The sequence below is a fragment of the Rosa rugosa genome, chromosome 6 (assembly GCF_958449725.1).
Source record: "Rosa rugosa chromosome 6, drRosRugo1.1, whole genome shotgun sequence".
Taxonomy (NCBI): domain Eukaryota; kingdom Viridiplantae; phylum Streptophyta; class Magnoliopsida; order Rosales; family Rosaceae; genus Rosa; species Rosa rugosa.
Window position 1 is genome coordinate 52,330,138 of NC_084825.1, and position 26,984 is coordinate 52,357,121.

Consider the following 26,984-nt stretch of genomic DNA (forward strand, 5'->3'; position numbering starts at 1 on the left):
AGATGGCATCAGTGAGTTCACTACTGCATCTAAAACTTTAGAGTATAGTAAAAAATAATCAAACTGTAATATTCAGAAATTAATATGTACTTACAAAGGCCGAGTTTTTGATTCATGATGAGTAATAACTGTTTCCTCTCCATCTCCATCAGTTTGACTGGGCTGCAGAAACAGATTCCTGTGCATGGCGCAATCTTTTCCTTCGTGCAACTTTGAGTCCAAGCTGCTTAAGCTTGTTGGAAATTTGAGTTGATGAAATTTTCCCATCAGGATCAAGAGCTTCAGCAATAAGGTGACTACAATTGTGGTTGTCCTTGAATCTAAATTGGCCATATTTTTTAAGAAATTCAGTAAGGTGGATGATAAATTAAGTAGGCTTACACTGCTACTAAACTGTATAAGCACAACTCAAAATTCTGGTGAAACACTCAAAATGGCCACTACATATGTTTAAGGCTCAACAAAGAAAAAGAAAAAGAGTTAGATCAGAGCAGCATACTTCTCATACAGACCCTTAATCTTCATCTCCAATAACAAGTCTTTTCTTTTTTAGAGGACCCCTTCCGGTTTCAGTTTTCATGGACTGGCCCCCGCTGCAATAGCCAAATGCACCAATGTTTCAATACAATGAAATCTAAGCAGAATATTCTTTTCTTTTAATAATAGCACAATATTGCTCATTAGGAGTTGTAAGTATGAGGAAGGTACTTGTCATAATCTTCTTTCCCATCAATCTCATTATCTGAAGTAAATGCAGCACCTCCTTCCACTTTTCCAAGATTTTCTTCATTGCTGTAGAAGAAAAAAAAGAAAAAAAAAAAGGAAAAGAAATGAGCATATCTTTATTTACTTACAAAAGTTCTCTCTCTTTCTTTGCCTTCTTTTCTTTGGCAACAGGGTAAACCAGTAAAGTAAGATTCGAACCAAAAAAAAAAAAAAAACCCTTCAACGCTTTCCATTAAAGCCAGACATTATAACTCATTAACTAGCTTAATAATTTTTACACCTACCAATATTTCCAATTTAGTAGCAAACTGGTAGCATCAAAACATAATGAAGACAAAGTGGATATTCTGGTTTTAGAAGCATCTCTTACTTGTTATGTCCAAAATTGAGCACAACATCAGCTTCATCTTCACCAAGTGCATCTGCTAGATTTCTACCTGTCCATCCCTTGTCCATTGATCGACCCATACCTCCATCCTCTATAGTATCTCCCCAGTTCCTACTTTCATTCCTCAATTGGCCAAGCTCATGCAATAAATATTCAGCATTAATGTAATGACACTCTTTGCGAGTCTTCCAGAAGAGAATTTCCACGTTGTTTCATTTTTTTTAGCATTTTCCTGACCAAACTTTTCAAGAAACCAACAATGTTTTCATCGTTGCAAGGAGATGAATTCTGCTCAGCTAGGATATCATAGAATATAGTGAGGAGTGATAACTGCAAGAAAAAGAAAAATGAGATGAGATGAGAAAAGAACTGTAAATGGCTACCAAAATTTGTCTAAAGATGAGTATGTTCAAGTTTGACACCTGATACAGCATTGGAGAGAGCTCCAGGTCTTCACTGATCCTTCACAACATGCATACTATGTAGTGATTTGTTCTGATCAAGTTACTCTTATAGAACTTAAGCAACCAACACAATTTCTGGATGATGCTGTTGTTTGAAAAGGCAGAAACCAAACTTGACACCTTAAAATCAACTTCGGCAGTTGCAGCTACTTGCTCATCACCAGAAGAGTCACCTGTACTAGAACAAAGAACACCATTCGCATCACCAGAATTTTTGTGATCTAACTGTGCCTGACTGCCCGGGAAGTTTTCTGTCCCCAACAGAGAGTTTTTGCCTTCATCAGGTTGGCCAGGGATGCTGGCGTCTTGTTTCCCATTAGAACTCGTGTCTAGGCTTCTCTTCTCAGTTACACTCATATCTGTTGCTTGTTCACCATTGGAGATGTCAGTTTCTTTCTGAACGGTACCATGCTCTCCTGAGAGCTTATTTTCTGTTTCCTTCTCACTCAGTTTTCTCCTCTTCCTTGACTTCTTAGAAACCTTAACCGCGAAAGGAATATAGCTTCAGTAAGGATCGAAGGATACAATAAAAGAATAGTTCAAATAAATGGAGTAAGGAACTAACGTCTCAGCAACTAAATAAGAATAGTTCAAATAAATGGAGTAACTGCTTGCATTCTCCATCTCAATGTGCTCAAAACCAGTAGCTCCATTCTTTGAATACCTCTAGCCTCAAATACATATTTTGCCTGTGTGAAAGCTCAAATTTTTAGGACTTAAAACAACTAAATTAGAAAGTTTAAGAAAGATGAAATTAAAATGAGACCAAAGTCTGACCTGTAAAGGGAGAGTGGGACATTAAACTCCTCCATTTTGGCCGCAAGGAGCAAACATGCCACATCCAACAATTGCATAGTCCAAGCTTTGCCATTCTACATATTGGTTTATGCACCCAAAAAAAGAAAAAAGAAAAAAAAATTGCAATCAGCAATGGACTTTGATGCAATAAAACAGACAATGCACGTACTAAGTCAGTCCTCTTATTCCCCACTTACAGGTATTTCATAGGCCGAAAGGAAGCAATCCAAGTAGCTTAGAGATAGATACTGACGCAGGTCCAAAGCTGAAATCGGCATTTTCCTGTCAAACAATGTACCCAATTCATCAATAACTTGTAATCAAATAAAAGATTGGCTAGAGACGGTTCATGAAAAAAAAAAAAACAGAAGAAAATAAGAGCCAATGCGAAAATGAAGTCATAATTTGCTAGTTGGGTGACTCTAGTCCTTGGCATTTACAGCTTAGAACAGGGTAAAGTGTAAAACCACAAAACACATATCAAATATCCAATTGGCTTTGGCCCCAATAGCAAAACAGAAAAGATTCTCCACCAAACCAAAATAAGATTATGGGATTACATAATGAGATGTCCAAACAAAAGACAAATCCAACCCATTACGGCATTACCATCAAACACCCTAAAACATAAGATATAATTTAGATTCTTCTGCAAAATAGCCTCTAATTTTTTTGAATCTCAAAAATAGTGTAACGATCAGAACTTTTTCTGACCAGAGAGTAGAGGAGAGTAGGACGTCAAAATAAAATAACTACTTCTTTACAGACACCAAAAAAAAAAAAGGTTCTTTACAGGGAAGTCCTAAACTCAAAGACAGAGTTTAAAAGATAATAAACATGAGAGAAATAATAACACTATATACTGAATTTGCTTCAGTAATTTGAATCTTCAGCTCTATCTCTGTATCCGGGTGATAAATGACGGAGAAAGGAAACATGCAATGTTTGAAGAATTCAAGTACAATAACCAAAGAATTTCTCAATATCTCAAGAAGCAACATGCAATGTTGCAATAAAAATAAAATAAAAAACCGCGCGACATATAATTTTCTATTCTCAGGAAGCAAAACGCAATATTGCAACCAAAGTATTTACATGGACAGTTACCCACAGCAACATGCAACGTATTAACTTATTCCTTGCTTACACATTACTTACTGAGCACAGGTCATGGCTTATTTCATCAAGTGTCTTTTCGGGTTTTTGATGTGACCTGAAAAGAAAATGTAAAATTTCAGGACAACTTTACTATTTATTGCTTTCACCATTGTTACTGGAAGTAGAAAGCAATGGTATAACATAAGATTTAAAAGATACCAGGAATCCAAAGGCTTGCCTACTATGCTTAGTTCATCCCAACCTGAACCAGCATACTGCATATTCGTTTATTCAGTAAGAGTTTATAATACAATAAGGCAAGGTGGAAATAATTTCAAGGCACCTCATCTGTTGCTTTCAGCCAAACCAGCTTTTACATATTCCCCATTACTAAACAAACAGCAGTCTCATCGTAATAGAATGCTACAGAGAAATATGAATATATGAAGGATAGTAACAAATAATGTATTTGTATTAAACAGTATACCAATCAAGGGGAACCTCAAGTATCAGCATAGACTTGATACCTGTTGAATAACTAAACATTGATGAAGGAGAATATCTGTGTGAACACCTTTGGAACTAAAAATGGAGGTACCTGGAATAAGGAACAAAAAATGTGGGTGTGAGACTGTGTAAGAGTACCATGATATCCTGAAGCTTCATGAGTTAATACTGATGTAAAGGCAGATGTTGAAATAGACTAACCTGTTCAGATGTGGCCATTGACCCATGGCAGGTTATAAGCAATACCCTGTTAGGGATCACGTAAAATGATGGGGTTTAAGTTGATCCCCAAACAGCTGATATCCTCCCACTCAGTCATGAATATTAAGACAGCACCTGGTCGTTCCTGTCGACATATATGGCATAAAACAGCTTCAAATGATCAATTCCTATGCTTCAAAATCAAAGTTACCTGAAAAGCAAAACACTAATAACTTTTAAAATCTTACACAAAATCCAAACAGAAAGTGTAATTCAAAAAGATAGGGGGAAATACATTACTGAGTAATAACATGTATAGATCATAGTTTGGCGGAGCAAAAGGGGAATAGATCATCAAATTACACACACACACACATAATAACAATGAACATTTGAAAAGCCAATGCCATTTGCAGACAAAAAATAAAAATATATTAAGCAACTTTCTCCCCAATATATCTACATAATATTGAAAAAAGTTTGGACATTGCTGGGTGTTGTTACGTGTAATACACTAATACTGATTCAATTTCAACCACGTGAAGGAGCTAGCTGGGATAGTATGCCTTTGAAAGCTACTGTTTGTCAGTTTTCAAGATACACATAGTAAGCAAGTACTGTATTTTATCTAATGTATTATACTTTGCCTTTTAAAAAGGTATGCCATCAATTAGCACAACTGCAATGATTGGATGTATGGCTTATTGTAGCAGAATAGGATTAAGGAAAGTCTTTATGTACCTGGGATGTTTGGCTCCTAGAATTTTCTTCTACCCATATTTTCTCCAGATATGGCCATCTTCAAGAGGCATCCCATTCCCAGAGCTAACTCTCACTTGCTTAGTCCATAACAACAGAGTCTTTCTGCAATGCGAAGACCAAATCTGCAAGTCTTAGCAATGAAAATGACTGTAAAGATTAACATTAAAATGTTTAATTTCATTTTATGCCTTTCTTTATTTTCAAGGGCCTTGGACTGCCTATTTTGCGATTTCATTTTCATTGCATGCATTTAGGGAAAACAAAGAACAATACAGGAATGCATACAAACAAAGAACCCAGTTCCAACCTTTCTGCAATCCACAGAAAATCTCCGTGCAGAAATTATCAAGAGCAAAACCCAATAACCAAATTTGCAAACCACCAAGAACAAAACCACAGACACCCAATTTAACGTCCCCATACACCCAAAACAGATAAAACCCAGATGAGATTACAGGCGCAAGCAACAAACACATATCAGCAATCAATCGGTACTGGGTTAAATATCGATCAAGTAAAGATTTCAAATTGAAGAACAAAGAAATTGGCTACTTACAATATAGAGAAGCCAATAATAAGAAAACAATAGGTTGATAGTGAACAGGAGATGCTATGATAGAACTCGATCGGAAAAGTTATGGACATGAGTTGCTTGCTGTGTTGTTGAGAAAATGGGATTCAATATACAGTGATTATCGATGAAGAGTCCAGTGTTTGATGAACTCTACACCACTTGGTCGATCTCCTTCTCTTCGCTACCAGAAGTGGATCTCTCTCTCTCTTCTTCAGTCCTAATCCACTCACACCACCGCTTCGAGTAGGAACTGATAAGAAAAGAAGCTAGGATGGAAAGGTAAATATGACAAACATGAAAAGGCTAATTGGTCGGAGCACTATTCACAAGGAGTTCGAGCTTTAGAATCGGAAGAAATAAAGCATGAATCCAAATTACAATCAAACAACATCCTAAAATAAAATGCTAGTTAAACCTTAATAGCAGGAACACATATCAAAGAACATGTACGTCTTTCATTATTGTACATACTTGGACCAAGACTACTACACTTATAGGCCCAGACAGTTCTCCATTATTCAGAATAGTAATACAAACCAACAAGCATCTGAGACCTTGACTTGCTGAAAGAGAAAGCAAAGACACCTTGGATCTGAAACCACCCACATCAGAGGCCCGCATAATCTCCATACATGACAGCAGCTTGTATCATTATTCAAAACAAAGTAAGTAATGCTATCCAACAAGCAAGATATTATATATGGAGCTAGTTTATTATTTTGAAAACCTTCAAAAATGTAAGTATAAGCAATCAACGACAGAAATAATGAAGAGCTTACCGTTTATCTTCAGTTATCTTTGCCTTAAAAACTGCTGTACGTATCTCCAAGAAGTCTCAGGCGGTAAAGCAAGGCAGACTCCCACAAATCCTGTGAAGAATCCAATCCCTATGCCGGCATAAAACCCTGGTGTTATGAAACCATCACTTTCAGTGCCACCAGTGACTTTTGGATCTTCACTCGGTCTATCTCCGGGGCATTTTGTTGTTAGCGGTGGCCCGCAAAGTCCAACATTTCCAGCGAATGAAGATTCAGTAAAAGTCAGAAGTTGGGTGCTGGATGGAATTCTTCCTGACAAGTTGTTGATCGATAAATTCAAGACAGCTATAGAATGCAAGTTCCTAAAGCTATCAGGAATACTACCGGATAGGTGGTTTCTTGACAAATCAAGAGCTTCTAGCACCTCCAACTGACCAAACTTTCCAGGAATCACCCCGGTCAAACTGTTTCTTGAAAGGTTAAGAGAACGCAACCCAAGCATATATGTTATGTTTTCCGGAATCACCCCAGCTAATTTATTGCTTGAAATGTCAATGATCCTCAAATACCTAACGTTTTTCCCATACTCCATCTCTGTTCCTTTCCAAATAAGTTGTAAAACAAAATCAGAAGAAAATGGGAAGTCATCCACCTCCAGTGAAACCGAAGAGAAAGCTGTCAAATTGTTGAGGCAATGTGGCAATACTCCAGATATATTGTTTTGAGAGAGGTCCAAAACACGAATGAGAGGCAGACTGCATATACTTGAGGGAATGCTTCCAGAGAAGTGGTTTGACCTTAATTGTAGAACCCACAACGTTTTAAGGCTGCTGCCTATCCATGCTTGTATCTTTCCTGATAAGTTATTGAATCCGAGGTCAAGAAAAGCCAACTGCGTACAGTTCTCCAGAGAAGGCAGTTCACCTGAAACATTGTTACGTTGTAATTGTAATTGATAAAGAGACCTTAAAGAACCAAATGAGCTTGGTATTTTCCCAGAGAAACTATTGTTCGCCAAATTCAACGCGGTCAGTCCTTGAAATTGAACCCAACAATTAGGGAGCTCCCCTGATAGCAGATTATCAGAAAGGTCGAGTATAAACAAATCTGGAGCCGGAGTTGAACATATGGAAGATAGGTCCCCTGTAAAGTTGTTTTTGGAGAGCCACAATGCTCTTACAGCTGGATGAAATGGTGGGAGCGTACCAGAGAACCGATTGGAACTCAGGTCAATAAAAGGAAAGGCGCAGTATCTTGATGGGAGATTCGGAAACTTTCCATGGATTTGGTTGATAGAGAGATTTAACAGAGATAAGCTGCAAGGCAGATCCCAAAAAATATCAGGTATATCCCAGCATTAGACAAATCAAGTGTAGAAAGTCCTCTCTGTGTTAGAGTCCATTTAGGAAAAGCAGGGCCGACCTTGCAAGATGCCATCTTTAATTCACCAAGGTGAAAAGGTGGATGCCAACTTAAGCTCACATGGAAAGAAAGAGCTGGATTATAAGAAACATCCAGAGACTGTAGTTAATTTAGACAGGTTCAAGAAGTGGGCTTCAGTTAAGACAACATTCAGAGAATTTCGAGAAAGATCTAAATGTGTAAGGCTGGAAAGTTGACCTAAACTCTCATGTAGAGAGCCATTCAGTTGATTATGGGAAAGATCTATCCTTGATAACAATGAAAGACCTGTAACATCTGGGAATGAGCCACTTAACCGGTTATGGCCTAGACTCAAGGTTGTTAGCTGGGATAGTTGCCGAAAACTCTTTGGGAGCGACCCGCTCATAGTGGCACTGTCAATGTCCAATTCTTCCAAGGATACAAACCTTGTAAGATCATCAGGAAATGACCCCCACCACAGATTTTACCCAAGTACAGTGACTTAAGGGTATCCTGTGCACAAGACAAGTTGCCTATAGATTGTTCAAGACTGTCAGAAAAATTGTTTGACAATAAATGCAATGTTTCCAATCTGCATAGGCTTCGAAAGGATTTTGGTATGCCACCTTCAAGTTGATTATAAGAGAGGTCAAGAGATAACAGAGGATCCATGTTTGTGAAAGCATCTAGGATAGGACCTTTAAGTTGATTATAAGACAGGTCAATGGAAACAAGGCTCTTGCTGACATTGCCTATCCAACAAAATACTGAAGAACTGATGAGGAAATTACGAGGGAGATGAAATACTTGGAGAGAGGTGGAAGAATTAATAAAGGAAAGTGATGCCATATCAACATCAGGAAGATCACATGAAATTAACTGAAGCTCTATCAGAGAAGAGAGCTGGCTTATAGATTGGGGCCAATCTACAGCACTAGAGAAATTAGCATTTGACATGTTCAAGTATCTCAAGGATGAAAGCTGAGATACCCACTCGAGATTTTCCGAAGTAACAGAGTTCCATGAAAGATCAAGAGTATGCAAATTGGATAGATTGCCAAGTTGGGGAGGAATGGATCCATTAAATCTGTTGTATCCAAGTTTGAGTACTTTCAACCGACTCAAAGAACCAATGAACTTGGGAATCATTCCACTAAGAAGATTAATTACCACCCAGGTCCAAGTAATATAGATATGGCAACTCAAGTAGTGAGGGACCAATCTCACCTCTTAAAGGAAGATTGAAGAGATTTAGCATGATGACATGACCTGTTTGGTTGTCGCATGTAACTCCGCTCCACTCGCAGCAGTCTTCCTTGCTTTCCCAAGAGGCTAGAGCATATGAGCGATCCACCAACCCTTGTTTGAACTGAAGAAGAGCATGTTTTTCCCTCTCCATACACCGAACAATAACATCGTTCGAAGTACTGATATTCCCAGCAGCAGCACTGGAAGGACAACAACAGGTAGCAGCAGTCGAAACGATGACCAGCCATAGAAGCCGAGCCAACACAGAACCAGAATGTATGGATGATCCACCACTCATAACTACGAATGGCACGAATATAAGTATGGTCTTGAAACTAAGCAAGAGATGGCAATGACTTTAAACTTTAAAGGGGTAGCTAGCTAGCTATATATCATTTTGTTCTGTGTTTACATCTGAAAGTTGACTGCTGAGTTACAGTTTATGATATTTGTTGATCCTGTGAACTGTGTCGTGCTAATCTTCTTTATAAACTTTGTCGTGCGGACAGGGAATCAAGATTACAACTCGAGAACAAAAGAAAAGGAATCTAGACGTTGGAAAAAGTCATTGTTCATCATAGTCAGTCTTGGCAAGGAAATTTGTCGAAATAGTCAGTTTGCCAACGAAAATTCCTCAGCAATAACAAATGAAGAAAGAAATAACAACTTGTATTCAACGGCAACGACTAGGGTTACAAAGCGGAGGTATAGCGCAAGTGCGCAACAGATAGCGGCCAGAATTAACCAAACCCTAATGCATTTAATTAACGTTTAAACCTAATTAACTGATAACGTACTAATGGACTCACGTGCACGTACAGCACACGATTAGGTTACAGACTTCTCCTAATCCAAACCGGAAAACATGATTCAAGGTAATTTCATAACATTTTGTTTTCAAGTAAGTCCCAAGAAGCTATATTATGTTCAAAATTGGTTTACAATTCCTAATGCAGAACTGATAATCATCGATCCTTCACAAATAGAGATCAAACTTTTTTGGTCTACTTGAGGCTTAAGCACACCAGCAGTCCAGCACATTTGGATAAAATACTTTATATAAAATTGTTGATGGTCATAAAAGTGACGTTATGAGTATATATTTCATCTGGGGACAATTATCCAAACCTATATATACAATCTTACTGATGAGTCCCCTTACACAATAATCTCTCAATTGCAGTTTCAAGAAATATGAATTGCTTTCTTCCTTCAGCACTTGCAGACAAGGAGAGATGCAACGATATATCACGCTATACATACAAAAACTCCAACAGAGACCAAACCATCCTTTCCATACCCTTCAGCACAGCGAACCCTGACCTCAGTCATCATCTTCATCTTCGAGCACCATCATCCTCATCTTCTTTCTACTCGCACCACTCTGTATTAATGCACTATGAGTTGCTTCATCCCCTGAATCTTCCAAGTCAATGCCAATTTTCTGATGTTCCAAATCCTCTACATTTTTCACAGGTGTAGCATCTAATAGATTACCACTGCCGGTGCTTGTGACTTCAGCTTGTGCAGTGCCATTGGGACTCGCATGATTGAAAGTATCTACATCGTGAATTTTGGCATGTCCCAACCCAGAGGATTGCTCGTTAACATCCCTGAGAAGAAATGTACATTGAGTTAAAAAAGACTGAACAAGAGATGAAAGGAAGGTTATTGAAGCTCTGCTAAGCATAATCATAATCATTCTTTATACAGTTATTAGTGGGTGAAATGAAGGGAACCAAGCACCAATTGTATATTAAGGCTTATTACTGCGACTATTTCGTTAATATATATAACCTTTTTGCACTTAGATTACGACTGGGTACCACCCTCCTTTCCCAGTAGTTCATTTTTCAGCACATGAGAAAGGCCAGACTAAACACTTCCCAGACTTGGGTATAGATATTAAGCATAAAACTTAGAGAAAGTTGAATGAAGCTCAATTACCTGCCAGAAAATACAACAGCTTCTTCAACCTTATTTTCTAAAGCATTTCCTCTTGCTGTTCCCTGAATCGAGATGGCTGTGAGGTTTTGATCCTTTAATTTAAAAAGGGATCCCTTAGCTTTCCTGCAACCAAAAGGCAAATTAATAAAAAGACATAGTTGTCCTAACAATAAGAATCATATACTTAATGGCAAAAGAGATTTACTTGAGAACAGAGCTTAGCATTTCATCATCAGACTCCTCTTCTGACACTTCTCTTCTGGTAATCTGTTCTGGTACCTCACTAATTCTGATATTATCCTTTTTGCCCCTAAAAGTTCAAAAAGTATTGTCATACTCGGTAGGTTTCTATGCATCTATACATTGTAAGCGCAGAAAGCAACAATGAATCAGAGAAGAGAAAGAAGTTACTACCGTATGTGAAGTATTTAGTAATACTAGGAGAAAATATTCATGGGTGGGGCGTATACACAACCCTATCTCACAAGAACCACATCACATGCACAGCATTGATGAGTAGCTGTGAGAGGGAGCACTCATATGAGTGCTCAAAACTTTTTATGACAATAGTCCAATGGAAGATAATCCAAAGTCCAAAGTAAATGTCCACAAAAATGAGTGGGGATGATTCCTAAAAATTGCAACAGCTTAAAGAATCTCTCGTTGATTAATCACAAGAAAAAATGATATAATAATATGTAAACAGTTTTGTAATGCAAAGTAAAGATTGCCTATATTATAAGAGAAAAGAGAGAATAATAGTTGACTTCAATTAGGCAATTGTCTGCAATGAATGGTTGAAAAGGCAAATCTGAGTTGATCTAAAGACCAAACTGATCGAATGAGTTTTCCTTATGTTGAAAAATTATCTTAGAAGAACAGTAATTATAGTTTGACATGTGCCGGTGCTGTCCAAGCGCCCCAACAATGACAACATAAGCTAGAGAAACTAGTAGCAGTGAAATAAAATCTACTAGTTGAAAACAATATTGGCATACAGACAGGAACAGAAATAACCTGTTCATTAATGATAACAATGTTTCATCATCAGAGGCATTGGCATCGTTTGTGTCAGAATCATTTAGGTCCTGATCCCTCGTCGGCATGTTAGCTCCAGACCTCTTCTTCCGAGGAATGCATAACCCAAGCTGCTTAAGTTTACGAGAAACTTGAGGAGCTGTCAATTTATCATCCCCATCCATTGCATTGGCAATCATGTGGTTGCAACTTTTATGGTCTTTAAACCTGGGTACGTAGATCAAAGAATAATTCTTTTCTTTAGAACTATAAACTAGTATATAATGGACTACAGCATTGGTTTTTTTTTTTTTTTCTTCTCAAAACACCTGTCAAGTGAATGGGGATCATGTTAAAAAATGTCTAGCAAGCAACCAAGTAACACTCACTGATCATAGAGAGATCTAATTCGAGCTTCCTGTTCTTCGCTTAAGCCACGGACTCTTTTTCTTGTGTGCCTATAAAAATTTGAAGTTAAAATTAACCAACAGTACGAGCAGTGCAGCAACAACACAGGACAGAAAGCATGAAGACATGTTCCCAAATGAAAGAGCAAATGAATAACAAAATTTACACAAAAAGATGGCGCCAGTGAGTTCACTACTGCATCTAAAACTTTAGAGTATAGTAAACAGTAATCAAACTGTAATACTCAGAAATTAAAATGTACTTACAAAGGCCGAGTTTTTGATTCATGATGAGTAATAACTGTTTCCTCTACTTCTCCATCTCCATCAGTTTGACTAGGCTCAGCAGAAGCAGATTCCTGTGCATGGCGCAATCTTCTCCTTCGTGCAACTTTGAGTCCAAGCTGTTTAAGCTTGTTGGAAATTTGAGTTGATGAAATTTTCCCATCAGGATCAAGAGCTTCAGCAATTAGGTGACTACAATTGTGGTTCTCCTTGAATCTAAATTGGCCATATTTTTAAGGAAATTCAGTAAGGTGGATGATAAATTAAGTAGGGCTACACTGCTATTGAACTGTATAAGCACAACTCAAAATTCTGGTAAAACACTCATCATAGCCACTACATATGTTTAAGGCTCAAGAAAGAAAAAGAAAAAGAAATAAAAAAAGGTTTTTCGTAATAAAAGAGTTGGATCAGAGCAACATACTTCTCATACAGATCCTTAATTTTCATCTCCTGTTCCTCTCCAATAACTAGTCTTTTCTTTTTTAGAGGACCCCTTCGAGTTTCAGTTTTCATGGACTGGCCCCCGCTGCAATTGCCAAATGCACCAAGGTTTCAATACAAGAAAATCTATCTACCTAAGTACAATATTCTTTTAATAATAGCATGATACTGCTCATTAGGAGTTGTAAGTATGAGGAAGGTACTTGTCATGATTTACCTTTCATCAATCTCATTATCTGAAGTAGATGCAGCATCACCTTTCACTTTTCCAAGATTTTCTTCATTGCTGTAGAGAAGGAAAAAAAAAAGGAAAAGAAATGAGCATATCTTTATTTACTTACAAAAGTTCTCTCTTTCTTTGCCTTCTTATTTTTGGCAACAGGGTAAACCAGTAAAGTAAGATATGAATAAGAAAAATAAACCCTCCACCACTTTCCAGCAAGGCCAGACATTATAACTCATTAACTTGCTTAATAATTTTTACACCGACCAATATTTCCAATTTAGTAGAAAACTGGTAGCATCAAAACATAATGATGACAAAGTGAATATTCTGGTTTTAGAAGCATCTCTTACTTGTTATGTCCAAAGTCGAGCACAACATCAGCTTCATCTTCACCAAGTGCATCTGCTAGACTTCTAGCTGTCCATCCCTTGTCCATTGATCGACCCATATCTCCATCCTCTAAAGTATCTCCCCAGTTTCTACTTTCATTCCTCAATTGGCCAAGCTCATGCAATAAATATTCAGCATTAATGTAATGACACTCTTTGCGAGTCTTCCAGAAGAGAATTTCCACAAAAAGTAAGGGTTGATGTTTCATTTTTTTTAGCATTTTCCTGACCAAACTTTTCAAGAAACCAACAATGTTTTCATATTCATTGCAAGGAGATGAATTCTGCTCAGCTAGGATATCATAGAATATAGTGAGGAGTGATAACTGCAAAAAAAGAAAAAAAAAATAGAATAGAATGAGACGGGGAAAGAACTGTAAATGGCTACCAAAATTTGTCTAAAAATGAGTATGTTCAAGTTTGACCTGATACAGCATTGGAGAGAGCTCCAGGTCTTCACTGATCCTTCTCAACATGCATACTATGTAGTGGTTTGTTCTGGTCAAGTTACTCTTATAGAACTTAAGCAACCAACACAATTTCTGGATGATGCTGTTGTTTGAAAAAGCAGAAACCAAACTTGACACCTTAAAATCGACTTCAGTAGTTGCAGCTACTTGCTCATCACCAGAAGAGTCACCTGTACTATAACAAAGATCACCATTTGCATCACCAGAATTTTTGTGATCTAACTGTGCCTGACTGCCCGAGAAGTTTTCTGTCTCCAACAAAGAGTTTTTGCCTTCATCAGGTTGGCCAGGGATGCTGATGTCTTGTTTCTCATTAGGACTTGTGTCTAGGCTTCTTTTCTCAGTTACACTCTTATCTGTTAATTGTTCACCATTGGAGATGTCAGTCTCTTTCTGAGCCATATCATGCTCTCCTGAGAGCTTATTTTCTGTTTCCTTTTCACTCAGTTTTCTCCTCTTCCTCCCCTTCCTTGACTTCTTAGAAACCTTAACCACAAAAGAAATATAGCTTCAGTAAGGAACTAAGGATACAATAAAAGTTCATACCATATCCTTAAATTGAGTATCAATAATACATAAACCATAAATCATTAAAAAATTTCAGATGATAGAAAAAAGAAAAGTTCAAATGCGGGATATTTAGTAATTTTCAGACATATTACAGAGGACAGATATGATAGTTGGATTACTAAAGACAAAGCATATACATATGCTTTTACAAATATCCGATTTGAAAGACTGTGGCAGACTTTCTGGCTCCAATCAAGGAAATATGAACTGAACATATCTCTATAATAATTATATCTAACCTCACACTTCAAAAATGACATTCAAGTAATATTAAAAAAAAAAAAAAAAACACTCCCCATCCAAAATTATCAATGTGACATACCCTCAATGTTCCAGATGCTTGAAGGTTTTCCATGAGCCGTAAAACTTTATAAACCATCTCTACCAGATCTGCAAGATCACTGATAAGGAACACTTGTGAAGATGGCAACAACATTTAGGTCAGAAACTGAAATTAGTTTTAGAAGAAGTTCTCAATCAAGACCAAAATGGATCTTAAATCTTTTCACTAGTCTGTATTTTAACTTTAGTACATTAATGTTAAAGGCGAGTATTGCTTTGATCTTGATGATCAGATCAGACTGATCAGTCAACATGATGCTCTACAGGAAGCTGAATCATCTCCCCTTTTTAAACTGGGATTCCTAAACTAATGCCAAACAAGCAACAACCATGAAAAAAAAGTGTTGTAGTAGATGTGAAAGGAAAATCACCTTCTTGGTTGTTTGTGAGTGTCAAACGATTTCAGCAACCCTAAGAGAAAATGGGTCATTCCCTCCTCAGTCTGATCATAAAATAACTTGTACAGAAGTATGCGAGCTGTTTGAGGCTCCTTGGAGTCTTCTGGCAATAACTTAAGCACCAAATCTAGCATGCGAATCTGCAAGCAAGAAAAGTTGGTTAAGAAGGATATTGCAGGGCATAATTATAGAACAGTTATAGGCCCGCCTGATTTCATGTGTCAATTAATTCCATAGAAGCATTAGAGTGGCAATTTAAAATTTGTCATTCAAATGGACCTCAAACTGCAATTTTTCCTTTTAAAGTTCATTTTGTTTCTCCATCATTACACCAATATCCCTTTAGTAATTGGTACAAGGTAGCAACAGCAGTTTGAAACAAAGGGTCAATTTACTACATCAATGACAAAAAGTTTGCATGCAAAGATTGTTAAACCATGCTTCCCAAATGTTTGGCTTTATGTTATTTCAAGACATTGAGGAAACAAATGTAAGATATTGAAGTTGTTAATCAGGTGAAATGTAATGTAAATTAACAAACATGACTAATTCAATGTGCAGGCACATATAACTTAGGCAACCATAAGTGTTACTGATTGGTGAATTTTAAATATCAAAGCATTCATTTATTAAGCTGACCAAAGAATATGCCTATAACATCAAAGCTAGTGAAAGAGTGTGCCCACCATTTCTTTCATAAGAGAACCAGCTGCAGACAGAAACTTGTAGTCATGTGTTTCCTTCAACCCATCGAATGCATAACGCCACTTTGAAATGACTAGTTGGAACATCGACTCATTCATTGAGGTCGCAATGGGTCCACATATATCACCTCTAAAGAATGTTCTATCAGCCTCTTTACCGGCGGGAACTTCAATTGTGCCTGCTTCAGCTCTCAGGCTTGGCTGTTGCAGCATAGAAGATACAGGTGAAAAATTAAAATGGCTGTCACATTTTCATCTTTATTATGCTATATGTTCTTGCTAAAATTAAAATACAAGCATTTATAAATAGATAAGAACCTTGGGAGTATCCCCATAAAATGGAAGGAGTTTGAAAATCCTTTTGTTGGTTACAATAAACCCCATTTTTCAGTCAAGACCATTGGAGAATATTGTGCACTCATGACAACCAATAAGGCAAAGACAGTGGCCATTTAGAAATAACCTAAAAAAATCATCTTAGATATCATATCTCACCTTAGAAATTGAATGCCTGTGATATTGGAAAGAAGTAACAAACTGTGCAACCTGAAAGAAGACAATGACATCACTCTTCTGGATTGAGTGGTGCTCCTTTTCAATAGCCTGACGAATTGACTGCATTAAAACTGATACACATGTGGATAAATTAGTCAAAATACAATAGCATGACAATAGATCTAGACTAAGTAACAAAAGCATGTAATAGAACCCAAATTTAAGAAAGACGTACCATTGTAACCCCCTGATAAAAACTGGTTAACAAAATCATGAAGCAATTCCAAAATCTTATCCTCTGTTGAAGGTAATATCCCATGATCCCAAGCAATCTTTTTTATTGGACCTCGACGATTTTGTGATTTCTGTAGGGTATTACAAGAAGCAGAAGTAGGTCTTCCCTTGACAACTTCCTTAGAACCATCCTGCCAAGGCATAGCTGGCATTAAAGAAGAATATAATAAAAACTCTAGCTTAACATCAGCCCTTAGTGAAAATACCTACCATGGTAAGCCGAATAAATGTCCCACCAAAATTGGAATGACGACTAACTTTTAGTCTCTTTTTCTCTTTCTCTTCCTCCATAATAGACTTGAGACTATTTACAGAATCTATAGTATCTTCTTCCACCTAGTAAGACAGGTCATAACTAGAATATCAGAAAACAGCAATTACCTATTGGCTATTGCATAACTAGTTAGGAATATAAAGAAAGAAAAGGAAAAATGTTAATTCAATTTGCACTTGTTACACTATTTTAATTAACAACGAAGAAAAAAAAACTTGGTTCTTGTGGCTCTATGTCACACATCAAACCTTTTTAAGAAAGAAAAATTAATCATATCACCTTTATTTACGCTTTCGATGCTAGCTACCAAGAAATATACTTGTAAGAAAGATATGAAAGGACACCAACCTTAGCACCTTTTGAATATGCATTTGCAATCAACTCTGGCTCTTGCCCTATAAATGTATGATGGAAAATTTCCAATAGAAGCAAGTTATCATGAGAGAGATAACTACGATGATCACCAATATGCTGTGTTATGGCTAAAACCAAGTCCATCACATTTTCACGAAACAAAAGTTCCAGAAAGCTATCTCTGCGTGATAGAAATTGACTGGCAGTACCCCCAGACTTCTGCTGCAATGAAATGTCTTGAATGGATAAAATGTTTCGGAATAAAGTAAGTACCAGCTGCACCAATTTCCAGTCGTCCTCTGTGAACACATCACTGTGTAGCATAGTATTAGTCACCTTTCCAGTGAACCAATGATACCAAATAAGAAACACGTATAATTTTTCCTCACCTTTCCAGATTTTCTAGTGGACTTTCCAGAAGTGAAACTATAACCGCAACAATGTCACTAGACGTAATTGAAGACTTCAACTCCCATAGAAATTCAATTTGTTGTAAAATGTCATTTGATGTAGGCTCAACTGGCATAGTTAAGAACACCAGAACCTTCACTGCAAATTCAAAGCAAATGAATAATTAAACAATGCCATTCGGAAGTTAACTTCACGCAGTAATCACATTACAAGAACTTGCCTGCATTTAAAACCAAGCTACGATCCTCTTGGCAGTGCTCAATAATAGGTATCAAATCCTTAGATACAATATTCCACTTGCATACTTCCTTGAAAACATCCCGGTTCTGCGGATCATCGCGCCTCAAGAATCTCAGCAGATCCTTCAAATTATCTGTCGAACATAATAGAAATCGAAACTTCAGTATTCACCCAACCCAGTCCATTTCCTTGCCAATTTGAGCCAAAATGCAGAATAAGCCAAATTACTATCACTCAATCACAGAAATGTAACTCTTAACTATACATAGAGCAACAGATTAACTTCGTAGCGGTAACTAAAACATCAATAGGCACAATCGATTACAGTAAAACTGAAGATCAAATTTCATCTCAGAAAAACAATCCCTAATAATCTGATGCAATCGGCACTTTAATCTAAGAGAACTCCATAGTATTGATAATCGGAGAGTAATCGGGGAGTAATCGGAGAGATCGGTAACGTACCTAAGCAGTACTTGTGCTTCCTGTAACCGATCCGGTTTCCGTCGTCGTCGTCCAGGGCGATTCCGAGGCCGTTGCAGATCACCGATAAGCCTTGCAAATCCATATCTTGTTGGAGATTAGGGTTCAGGGATTTGCGAATAGAGTGAGAGAGATGAGGGATTTAGGGGGAGGCGATTAGATCTGAGAGAGAGAGAGGGTTTGGTGTTTAGGGGTACACGTAGTGGCGCCAATATAGATATGAATTTCCCGCGCTCTTCTGGTGGTTTAGGATCTGCTACTGCTGGAGTAGCTTAAGTATTTTGCATTTTCCTTTTTTATTTTTTTCCATTTATTAATAAAATCAAAATATTGAAGAAAATTAATTTTTCATGAAAAAAAAAAAACGTGTGTCTTAACAATTGACAAACATCAATTTTCGACTAAAAATAAAGTTTTTACTTTTTAAAAAATTTATAGTTTAAATTTGAGAAAATCATATTTACTCATGGATATTCAGAGTCATTTACATTTATTACAATAAGTATGGCTAATTTTGGATTTTATCTCAGTATAAGTTAGCAACAACTCCAAATTAAACACGCCATCGTAATATCACGAACTCAAATCATCATAACACTTTATCGATACTTGTTCACACCACAAACACATTTTAAAAAATAAGAAAAGTGTTAAAACGCTCTAAAATTGTAACTCTGAACACCGTAATAGAGACAATTAGTTTACCAACATAACTAACTCTTTAGCTTTAGAATTGATCTCTCATTCCTATTTGTCCATTGCACTGCCAGTATAAGTGATCCAGCACCTAATATGTGATCTTAATCCTAAGTACAAAAATAAAATAAAAATCAGCACTTAATGTTATCTAGCCATCTGTTTCTGTCGGTACAAATCTACGTGGGTGCTATATATCATTCCGTATTCAAATATTTCATTAGTTACTATCAGTTAAACAGTTGATCCTCCCTTCAAAAATTAGGGTTAAACCAAAAATTGCCTGGTAGCTGTCAGCTTCTCGTCCCCCTCACGGGTCCCAAAGATCTCTTCTTTAGCGCTACATTTCCATTTTTCTTCGATACGACCAAAGCCCCCCCAAACCGCTCTCAGTCTCCGCCCCCCTCAAAACCTCCGCCTAGTTTTCTCCGGCGACTTCTACAACACCACCCCTCGCTTTTTAACTCCACTCATTCTCTCCAAAACCTCCATACCTTTCACACTTTTTCCAAACCGAAAAAAATGGCTCAGGTGGTGGCTATGAGAGCGATTCAGAGCTCGATCCTGTGCCCCGGGTCCGGATCCGCCCAGGGACGGAGCTCCGATAAGCTCAAGCCGCCGAGCTTCGCTTCCAGAGTTCTGGCGAATGAGGAGAAGAAGAGCACCAGCCGGAAAGTGGTCGGCGGCAGAAGGATGAGGTCTGAGATCGCCGCCAAGCGGCCGTTACAGACCGAGGTCGTTCCGATGTCGCCCGAGGACTTGCCCAAGGTTCGTCGCTCTCTAATTGAAACTTAAAAGTGAATTTTTGTTTTCGAATGGTGAATTGATAGAAGATAAGCTGTAGATGTTAAGCTTGTTCGAGCCGAATGTGAATGCAATTTAGGATGTAGAGCTTAGTCTTTTTAGTTCTCTAATTAGTGAAGGGAATTAAAATTTAGTTTCGTATTATGGCGTTAGAACCGAGGAGAGGGGTGAATTCTTGTTTTGGAATGGTAAATTGATAGTGGATAAGCTGGTTTCTAGATGTTAAGCTTGTTCGAGCTGAATGTGAATGCGATATAGGATGTATGGCTTACTAGATTTCTGTTATTTGGTCAGATAGAGGAGCAATTCCAGCAATTACAGACGATTCAGCAATATGGTGACACTTCAGTGGGGATGTGGTCAAAGCCAACAGTGAGACGTAAGACCAAGATTGTGTGCACAATTGGTCCTTCCACCAACACTCGTGAAATGATCTGGAAGTTGGCTGAGGCGGGGATGAATGTTGCGCGGATGAATATGTCCCACGGAGATCATGCGTCTCATCAGAAGGTTATTGACTTGGTTAAGGAATATAATGAGCAATCCAAGGACAATGTCATTGCAATCATGCTTGATACCAAGGTGAACTTTCGCGTATTGTCTTGTTATTAGGTTATACTGAACATATTAAGTGTTACTTTTTCAAATTATTGGGGCTGTTCCACTAAGAAATGTGTTGTTATGTATCAGGGCCCTGAGGTTAGGAGTGGTGATCTGCCCCAGCCAATTAATTTGGCCCCTGGGCAGGAATTTACTTTTACGATTCAGAGAGGGGTTGGAACAGCAGAGTGTGTTAGTGTGAACTATGATGATTTTGTTAATGATGTGGAAGTGGGTGACATGCTTCTGGTTGATGGTATGCAAAATCATAGTTTTCTGTTAAACATTTAAGTTCATGGTTGCATTCTGAGTACTGATTCATGACTTGTTCTATAGGTGGTATGATGTCATTTTTGGTGAAGTCCAAGACAGCAGACTCAGTGAAATGTGAAGTTGTCGATGGAGGAGAACTTAAGTCTAGGCGGCACTTGAATGTGCGAGGGAAAAGTGCAACATTGGCTTCTATCACTGGTTCGGTTCCTAACTCATTCCTTTATATTTCTATAATATGTTTATTTCCTTTTATTTATTAAGAGTTTGCAAGTTCAGGAGTTATCTATTTTGCTAACAGACTTCCTTTGTCTAAACTAATTTGTTGCAGAGAAAGATTGGGAAGATATCAAATTTGGAGTGGATAATAAAGTTGACTTCTATGCAGTTTCGTTTGTTAAAGATGCAGAAGTTGTTCATGAATTGAAGAATTATCTGCGAAGTAATTATTCCAACATTATTATCATACATTCAAGAAATACAGTTGAATAGTGTAGCCTTTACTTAATTCTTACAAATAATTGTATGTTTCATTTAATGTTGCAGGCTGTAATGCGGATATACATGTTATTGTAAAAATTGAAAGTGCAGACTCGATCCCAAATTTGCATTCGATTATCACAGCATCTGATGGGGTATAAACTTCCTGCACAGAAAACTATTTGCAAGCTAGTTGTCCTGGATCCTGATTTATTAAGAACAACATTATAGACTTGGATCAATAAATTATCAACGTTGTCTCTTACATATAGAATATAATTTGAGCAAAACTATAAGTATAGTTAGCAAGTTAACTTATAGATCCCGGTTATAGACACTTTACTTACCTGATTTATCTAACATATGCTCGTCTTACTTTAGGCCATGGTTGCAAGAGGAGATCTTGGTGCAGAACTCCCTGTTGAAGAGGTCCCACTTCTGCAGGTAGTTAACGACAAACATATGGCAAACAAATATGGTTGATAATAGCAATAAGTTGATATAGAATGTTACATCCTTAACTCCACTTTTTATCTCATAATGCAGGAAGAGATAATCAGGCTATGCCGTAGCATGGGGAAGGCTGTTATTGTTGCAACAAATATGCTTGAGAGCATGATTGTTCACCCAACCCCAACCAGAGCTGAGGTATCAGACATTGCCATTGCTGTCCGGGAGGGTGCTGATGCAGTTATGCTTTCGGGAGAAACTGCTAATGGAAAGTAAGTTGTCGTGGCTTGGGGAATTATGCTTAAGGGGGAAGGTTTGGATTACAGTGTAATTTTTAGAGTGTGGGATATTCAATACAGGTTTCATATCCATGCAGGTATCCGCTGAAAGCCGTGAAAGTTATGCACACTGTTGCTCTGCGGACAGAGGCAACCGTCGCAGGTGGCCACATGCCAGCCAATCTTGGCAAAGCTTTTAAGGTTAGGTAACATATATGTCGTCATTCAGCTTTTTATCTGCAGTGTCCTCCATCTGAACTTCTTTTTTTATATTTATATATTTTTTCTCATTACTGTAGAATCATATGAGCGAGATGTTTGCTTACCATGCAACCATGATGTCCAATACTCTTGGAACCTCAATCGTCGTGTTCACTAGATCTGGTTTCATGGCTATTCTATTGAGCCATTTTCGTCCTTCTGGGACAATATTTGCTTTTACAAACGAGTGAGTTTCATGTTATTCGTCAAAAAGGCATTGTTTGTGATATTGTCATATACGTTACTGTAGTTAGGAATATGAATTTGATATTTGACTGAATCACAATACCTGTACTTTGATGACCATGCAGTAAGAGGATACAACAGAGACTGGCTCTGTATGAAGGTGTATGTCCCATATACATGGAGTTTGTAGATGATGCTGAAAAAAGCTTCACTAATGCCTTGGCCGTGCTGCAGGTAAGGTTTAGATGGAACATTGATTAGATATACGTTTGCCATAAACTATAACTTGGTATTTGTTAATAACTTCGTACAACCTTTTGGGGTTTATCAAGTGGGCATGTTCATATTAGGGTCATTCTTGGCAGACACTTTTTACTTTTAGCCAAGGCCAATACTGTAGTTTTGAACTAACCGAGCAATGCCAACCATCTAAAAGCCTTTACAAATGGATTACATGTCAACTGTTTGATTGATCCACACCACATTATTCATTTTCTTTTTATGTTATATACAGAAGCAAGGAATGGTAAAGGCAGGAGAAGAGGTCGCACTCGTTCAGAGTGGCAGACAGCCCATTTGGCGGCTCCAGTCCACTCACAATATTCAAGTGCGCAAAGTCTAGATTACAGAGATAGGAGATGCCTACATAACTTTGTTATCTGCCCGTGCACCACGAAGATTATAGCATTTCCATTGGAATCCACGGATGATGTTCTTCGTGCTTTGGTTGTTTTCCTATGTGCTATATTTTTTTACTCCTATTGTTTCCCCTTTTAGTTTATTGTGATAATGTTTTAGCAGCACAATGAGTGAATGTTTGTTTGGAATTAAACGTCTAGTGTAAGTAACACTCTTAATTGCCTATTTGCTTAATTGGTTTGTTTGAGCAACCCATTCTTAAAATTAGTTCAAATCCCGTGTCGTGAAAATTTGGACTCAACTTAGTTTTATGTGCACCACAATAAACTGGCATTTGATTTCCTCAAATCAGGAAATAAATTCATGAAACTTTGCAGTCTTAACCAAGGAACAAAAATATACAGTGTACTTGCTGGAACTCAAAAGAAACGACATGATCAAACCAACCCAGATTGTTGACATTCCATTGAAGCCACAAAATTATAGCCATTACCAAAATTGCAACGAGCGAAGACCGGACACATCAACATACTCAAAACGATTGATTGCTGCAAATACTTTCAAGCTTAGTCGACCTCTTCTGACTCGCTCTCTTCAGCATCATCATCCTCCGAAGCAAGCATGTCAGCATCTTTATACGCCATTATTCCCAGCTTCAACATCCTGTGAATTCTTGAGGCAAAATATTTTGGCTCATCAAGGCTGAAACCAGATGTCAACAGAGCTGTCTCAAACAGCAGCAGCACCAGGTCCTTGGTGGACTCGTCGTTTTTGTCAGCTTCAGCAATCTTCCTCAACTCCTCCATGATCCCATTGTCAGGGTTAATCTCCATGGTCTTCTTGCCTGCCTGATCCTTCAACTCCTCTCCATATTCACCAGTCACCAAGCCACAAGGCGAATCCACAATTCTATCGGATACAACCACCTTCTCAACCCTGTCTCCCAAAATGTTCTTTATTGTGTTGCAAAGATTCTCAAAAGACTTCTTTTTCTCCTCTTTCTGCTGCTTCTCTTCCTCAGTCTTATCATCGAGCTTCAGACCTTCCTTTGTAGCAGACAATCTTTTTCTCACCATACTCGTTAATTGCATGATCCACCATGGAAAGATATTGATGGGCCCTTCTTCTTGATGAGGAGCCAAGTTCTCCACTGCCTTGTTGCTCTCACCTTCTGAACATCCTTCATTCGGGTTACATTTTCATTCAAGCTTGTGAGCTCCTCACCGCTCTTGGTGGAGTGGTATCGGAGAAGGTCAGCCAATTTGGCTCCGTTTTGGCTGTCTTCATGAATCCCCAACTTCAAGTTCTTCGAGAATGCCTCATAAAACTTGGTATAATCTTCTTTGTTCTCCGCAATCTCATTGAACATTTCAATGCACTTTTGCACAAGGTTCTCCCTGATCACCTGCAAAATCTTGTTCTGTTGAAGCATCTCACGAGAAATGTTGAGTGGCAAGTCATCAGAGTCAACAATGCCCTTGACAAATCCAAGGTACTCTGGCATGAGCTCCTCACAGTTATCCATAATGAACACCCTCCTGACATAAAGTTTAATGTTGTTCATCTTCTTCCGGGACTCAAAGACGTCTAATGGAGCCCTTTTTGGAACAAACAGGATGGCTTTGAATTCTAGCTGGCCTTCAACAGAGAAATGCTTCACTGCAAGGTAGTCCTCCCAATCATTGGTCAAGCTCTTGTAGAATAAAGCATACTCATCCTTGGTAATCTCCTCCGGCTTGCGCAGGCAGATGGGTTTCTGCTTGTTGATGAGTTCCCATTCGTGAGAAACTTCCTTAATCTTCTTGTTATTCTTCTTTGATTCTTTCTCCTTATCCTCGTCAACTTCCCCAATAGCTCCTTCCTCTTCCTTCTTGGCATCCTCGACCTCAATCCACAAGTAGATGGGATAGCTGATGAATTCGGAATGCTTCTTCACAAGGTCTGTGATCCTCATCTCTTCCAAGTATTCCAACTGCTCCACAACGTAACAAAGAATCAATCAGTAAACCATTCAATCATATGGAACCATCGTCCACAAATTGGTTTAGATATTCACCTGGTACTCCTTGAGAAAGAGGGTAATCTTGTTTCCCCTTCCAAGCTGCTCACCATTGACATCCCTTGTCACGGTGAATTGAAGGAAGTCAAGGAACCACCAGCATGGGATTCCCAAATGTATTGTTCATCGTCATTGTGCTTTGTAGTCACAATGACCTTCTCCGCAACAAGATATGCCGAGTAAAAGCCAACACCAAACTTTCCAATCATGCTCACATCAGACGCTCCGGATGCCAATGCCTCCATTAACTCCTTGGTCCCCGACCTTGTACCCAAGTTGTTCACCAAATCTACATATACATGAGTATATTTGAATTAGGTCGAACCCCCAATGACCTTCATAAATCGCAAAAGGTTATTTAGTTTGTACGGTTAGATAATTGTTTACTTCTTATAGCATCAAATATAGTTATTCTTGATTAATCATGTGATAGACAATTTCAACAACAGACTTTCACATGCGAGGCACTGTGCTGCAATGCACAGTTGGAGCATTTCACATGCGCCGAAGGGGTTTATCTTGGGCCTAGGAAGTCTTTGGGTTCCCCTTGACAAAGTCAAAAAAACAACAGACTTCACAAATCATAACTCTCTTGATTAAATAGTTAATGGAAAATTTCAACAGAAGATTACAACACAACTAACAGCTAATGATCTTTTGTAACCAAATACTTGGATTTTCTTAGTAAAACACAGAACAGCAGGATGTAAGTTATAACTCAAAGAAATCTAAATTTTGTAGTTACCAGCTTTGGTCATGCCGATACCGCTATCAATGATGGAGAGGGTATTGTTGGTCTTATCAGGGACGAGCCTGATGAAAAGCTCCGGTTGAGCATCAAGCTTGCTCTTATCTGTAAGGCTCTCGACTCTAATTTTGTCCAAGGCCTAAAAAGTACAAAACCAAATTCCATCAGTCTCAAAATCCTACAAATCCACATCCTAAACAAAACGAGTGCCTTTAGTTGCAACTTTTTGAAGCATAGCGTTTCATTTAACTAAGCATTGGACTGAAATATTGTAATAGAGAAAGAGATTAGAGACTTACATCATTGGAATTTTTTATAAGTTGGCCAAGGAAAATTTCTTTGTTGCTGTAAAAAGTATTGATGATCAAGCTAAGAAGCTGGTTGATCTCTACGTGGAATGCGAATATCTCAGCATCATCACCAATGTAAACATTAGCCATTGTAGATGGTGCGATCGAAATTAATAAAGGTTTGCTTGTGAGATTAGACAGCAAAACTGCAGAGCTTCAACTTGAGATTAGGGTTGTCAGAGAGAACTAGAGCAAAGATGAAGAGAAAGAGGAACTCGAGCGTTTTTGTGATTGTATAAATCCCGCCCACAAGAAATGTGATAATAAATGCTAGGGTTTTTGTGAGAAATGCTTCTGGATTCTTCCCACTCTTTTCTCGACTTTGTATTTGGTTCTTTTCCCCCGCGTCAGTACGTGGGATTTCGGAAACGACGCCGTAAGAAGAGTGATGAATTTCTTTGAGTCTGTGGAGTAATTATAAAGAAAAAAATTGCAAATGAGGAATTCCTACTAGACATTAATTACCTGGATTAGTATTCTCAACTTGGAAATTATAAATTTTTCTG

At 38.0% G+C, this 26,984-nt stretch overlaps 2 protein-coding genes and 1 pseudogene across 15 annotated transcripts; 1 reads left to right on the forward strand and 2 right to left on the reverse strand.

Annotated features, from left to right (window-relative positions):
• Positions 1-90: 90 nt before the first annotated feature.
• Positions 91-18,870, reverse strand: LOC133714583 (uncharacterized). Of its 14 annotated transcripts, none has more exons than XR_009848734.1 (20): positions 18,640-18,870; positions 18,155-18,307; positions 17,913-18,072; positions 17,518-17,836; positions 17,106-17,231; positions 16,837-17,026; positions 16,602-16,732; positions 16,089-16,307; positions 15,376-15,542; positions 14,985-15,063; positions 14,048-14,578; positions 13,584-13,948; positions 13,225-13,293; positions 12,988-13,092; positions 12,546-12,779; positions 12,261-12,329; positions 1,097-1,444; positions 709-792; positions 513-593; positions 91-320 (listed from the first exon to the last, which is right to left on the reverse strand). XR_009848734.1 is itself a non-coding variant. In XM_062140723.1 (20 exons), the coding sequence occupies exons 1-20, from the start codon at positions 18,740-18,742 to the stop codon at positions 10,232-10,234; spliced, it is 3,765 nt and encodes a 1,254-aa protein (XP_061996707.1). In that variant the 5' UTR covers positions 18,743-18,867; the 3' UTR covers positions 9,911-10,231. The 14 variants fall into 14 exon arrangements, 1 of the variants encoding a protein (XP_061996707.1); XR_009848733.1 differs by having other exon boundaries at positions 500-593; XM_062140723.1 differs by lacking the exons at positions 91-320; positions 513-593; positions 709-792; positions 1,097-1,444 and adding exons at positions 9,911-10,520; positions 10,855-10,977; positions 11,060-11,164; positions 11,872-12,099 and having other exon boundaries at positions 18,640-18,867.
• A 791-nt stretch (positions 18,871-19,661) lies between these two features.
• LOC133714586 (plastidial pyruvate kinase 2) lies at positions 19,662-23,541 on the forward strand. The gene is made up of 12 exons (XM_062140731.1): positions 19,662-20,121; positions 20,452-20,739; positions 20,848-21,013; positions 21,094-21,228; positions 21,359-21,469; positions 21,574-21,662; positions 21,889-21,951; positions 22,054-22,229; positions 22,334-22,436; positions 22,535-22,683; positions 22,808-22,916; positions 23,197-23,541. The coding sequence occupies exons 1-12, from the start codon at positions 19,876-19,878 to the stop codon at positions 23,302-23,304; spliced, it is 1,743 nt and encodes a 580-aa protein (XP_061996715.1). The 5' UTR covers positions 19,662-19,875; the 3' UTR covers positions 23,305-23,541.
• Positions 23,542-23,654: 113 nt separating this feature from the next.
• Positions 23,655-26,568, reverse strand: LOC133717000 (heat shock protein 83-like; annotated as a pseudogene).
• Positions 26,569-26,984: the final 416 nt, after the last annotated feature.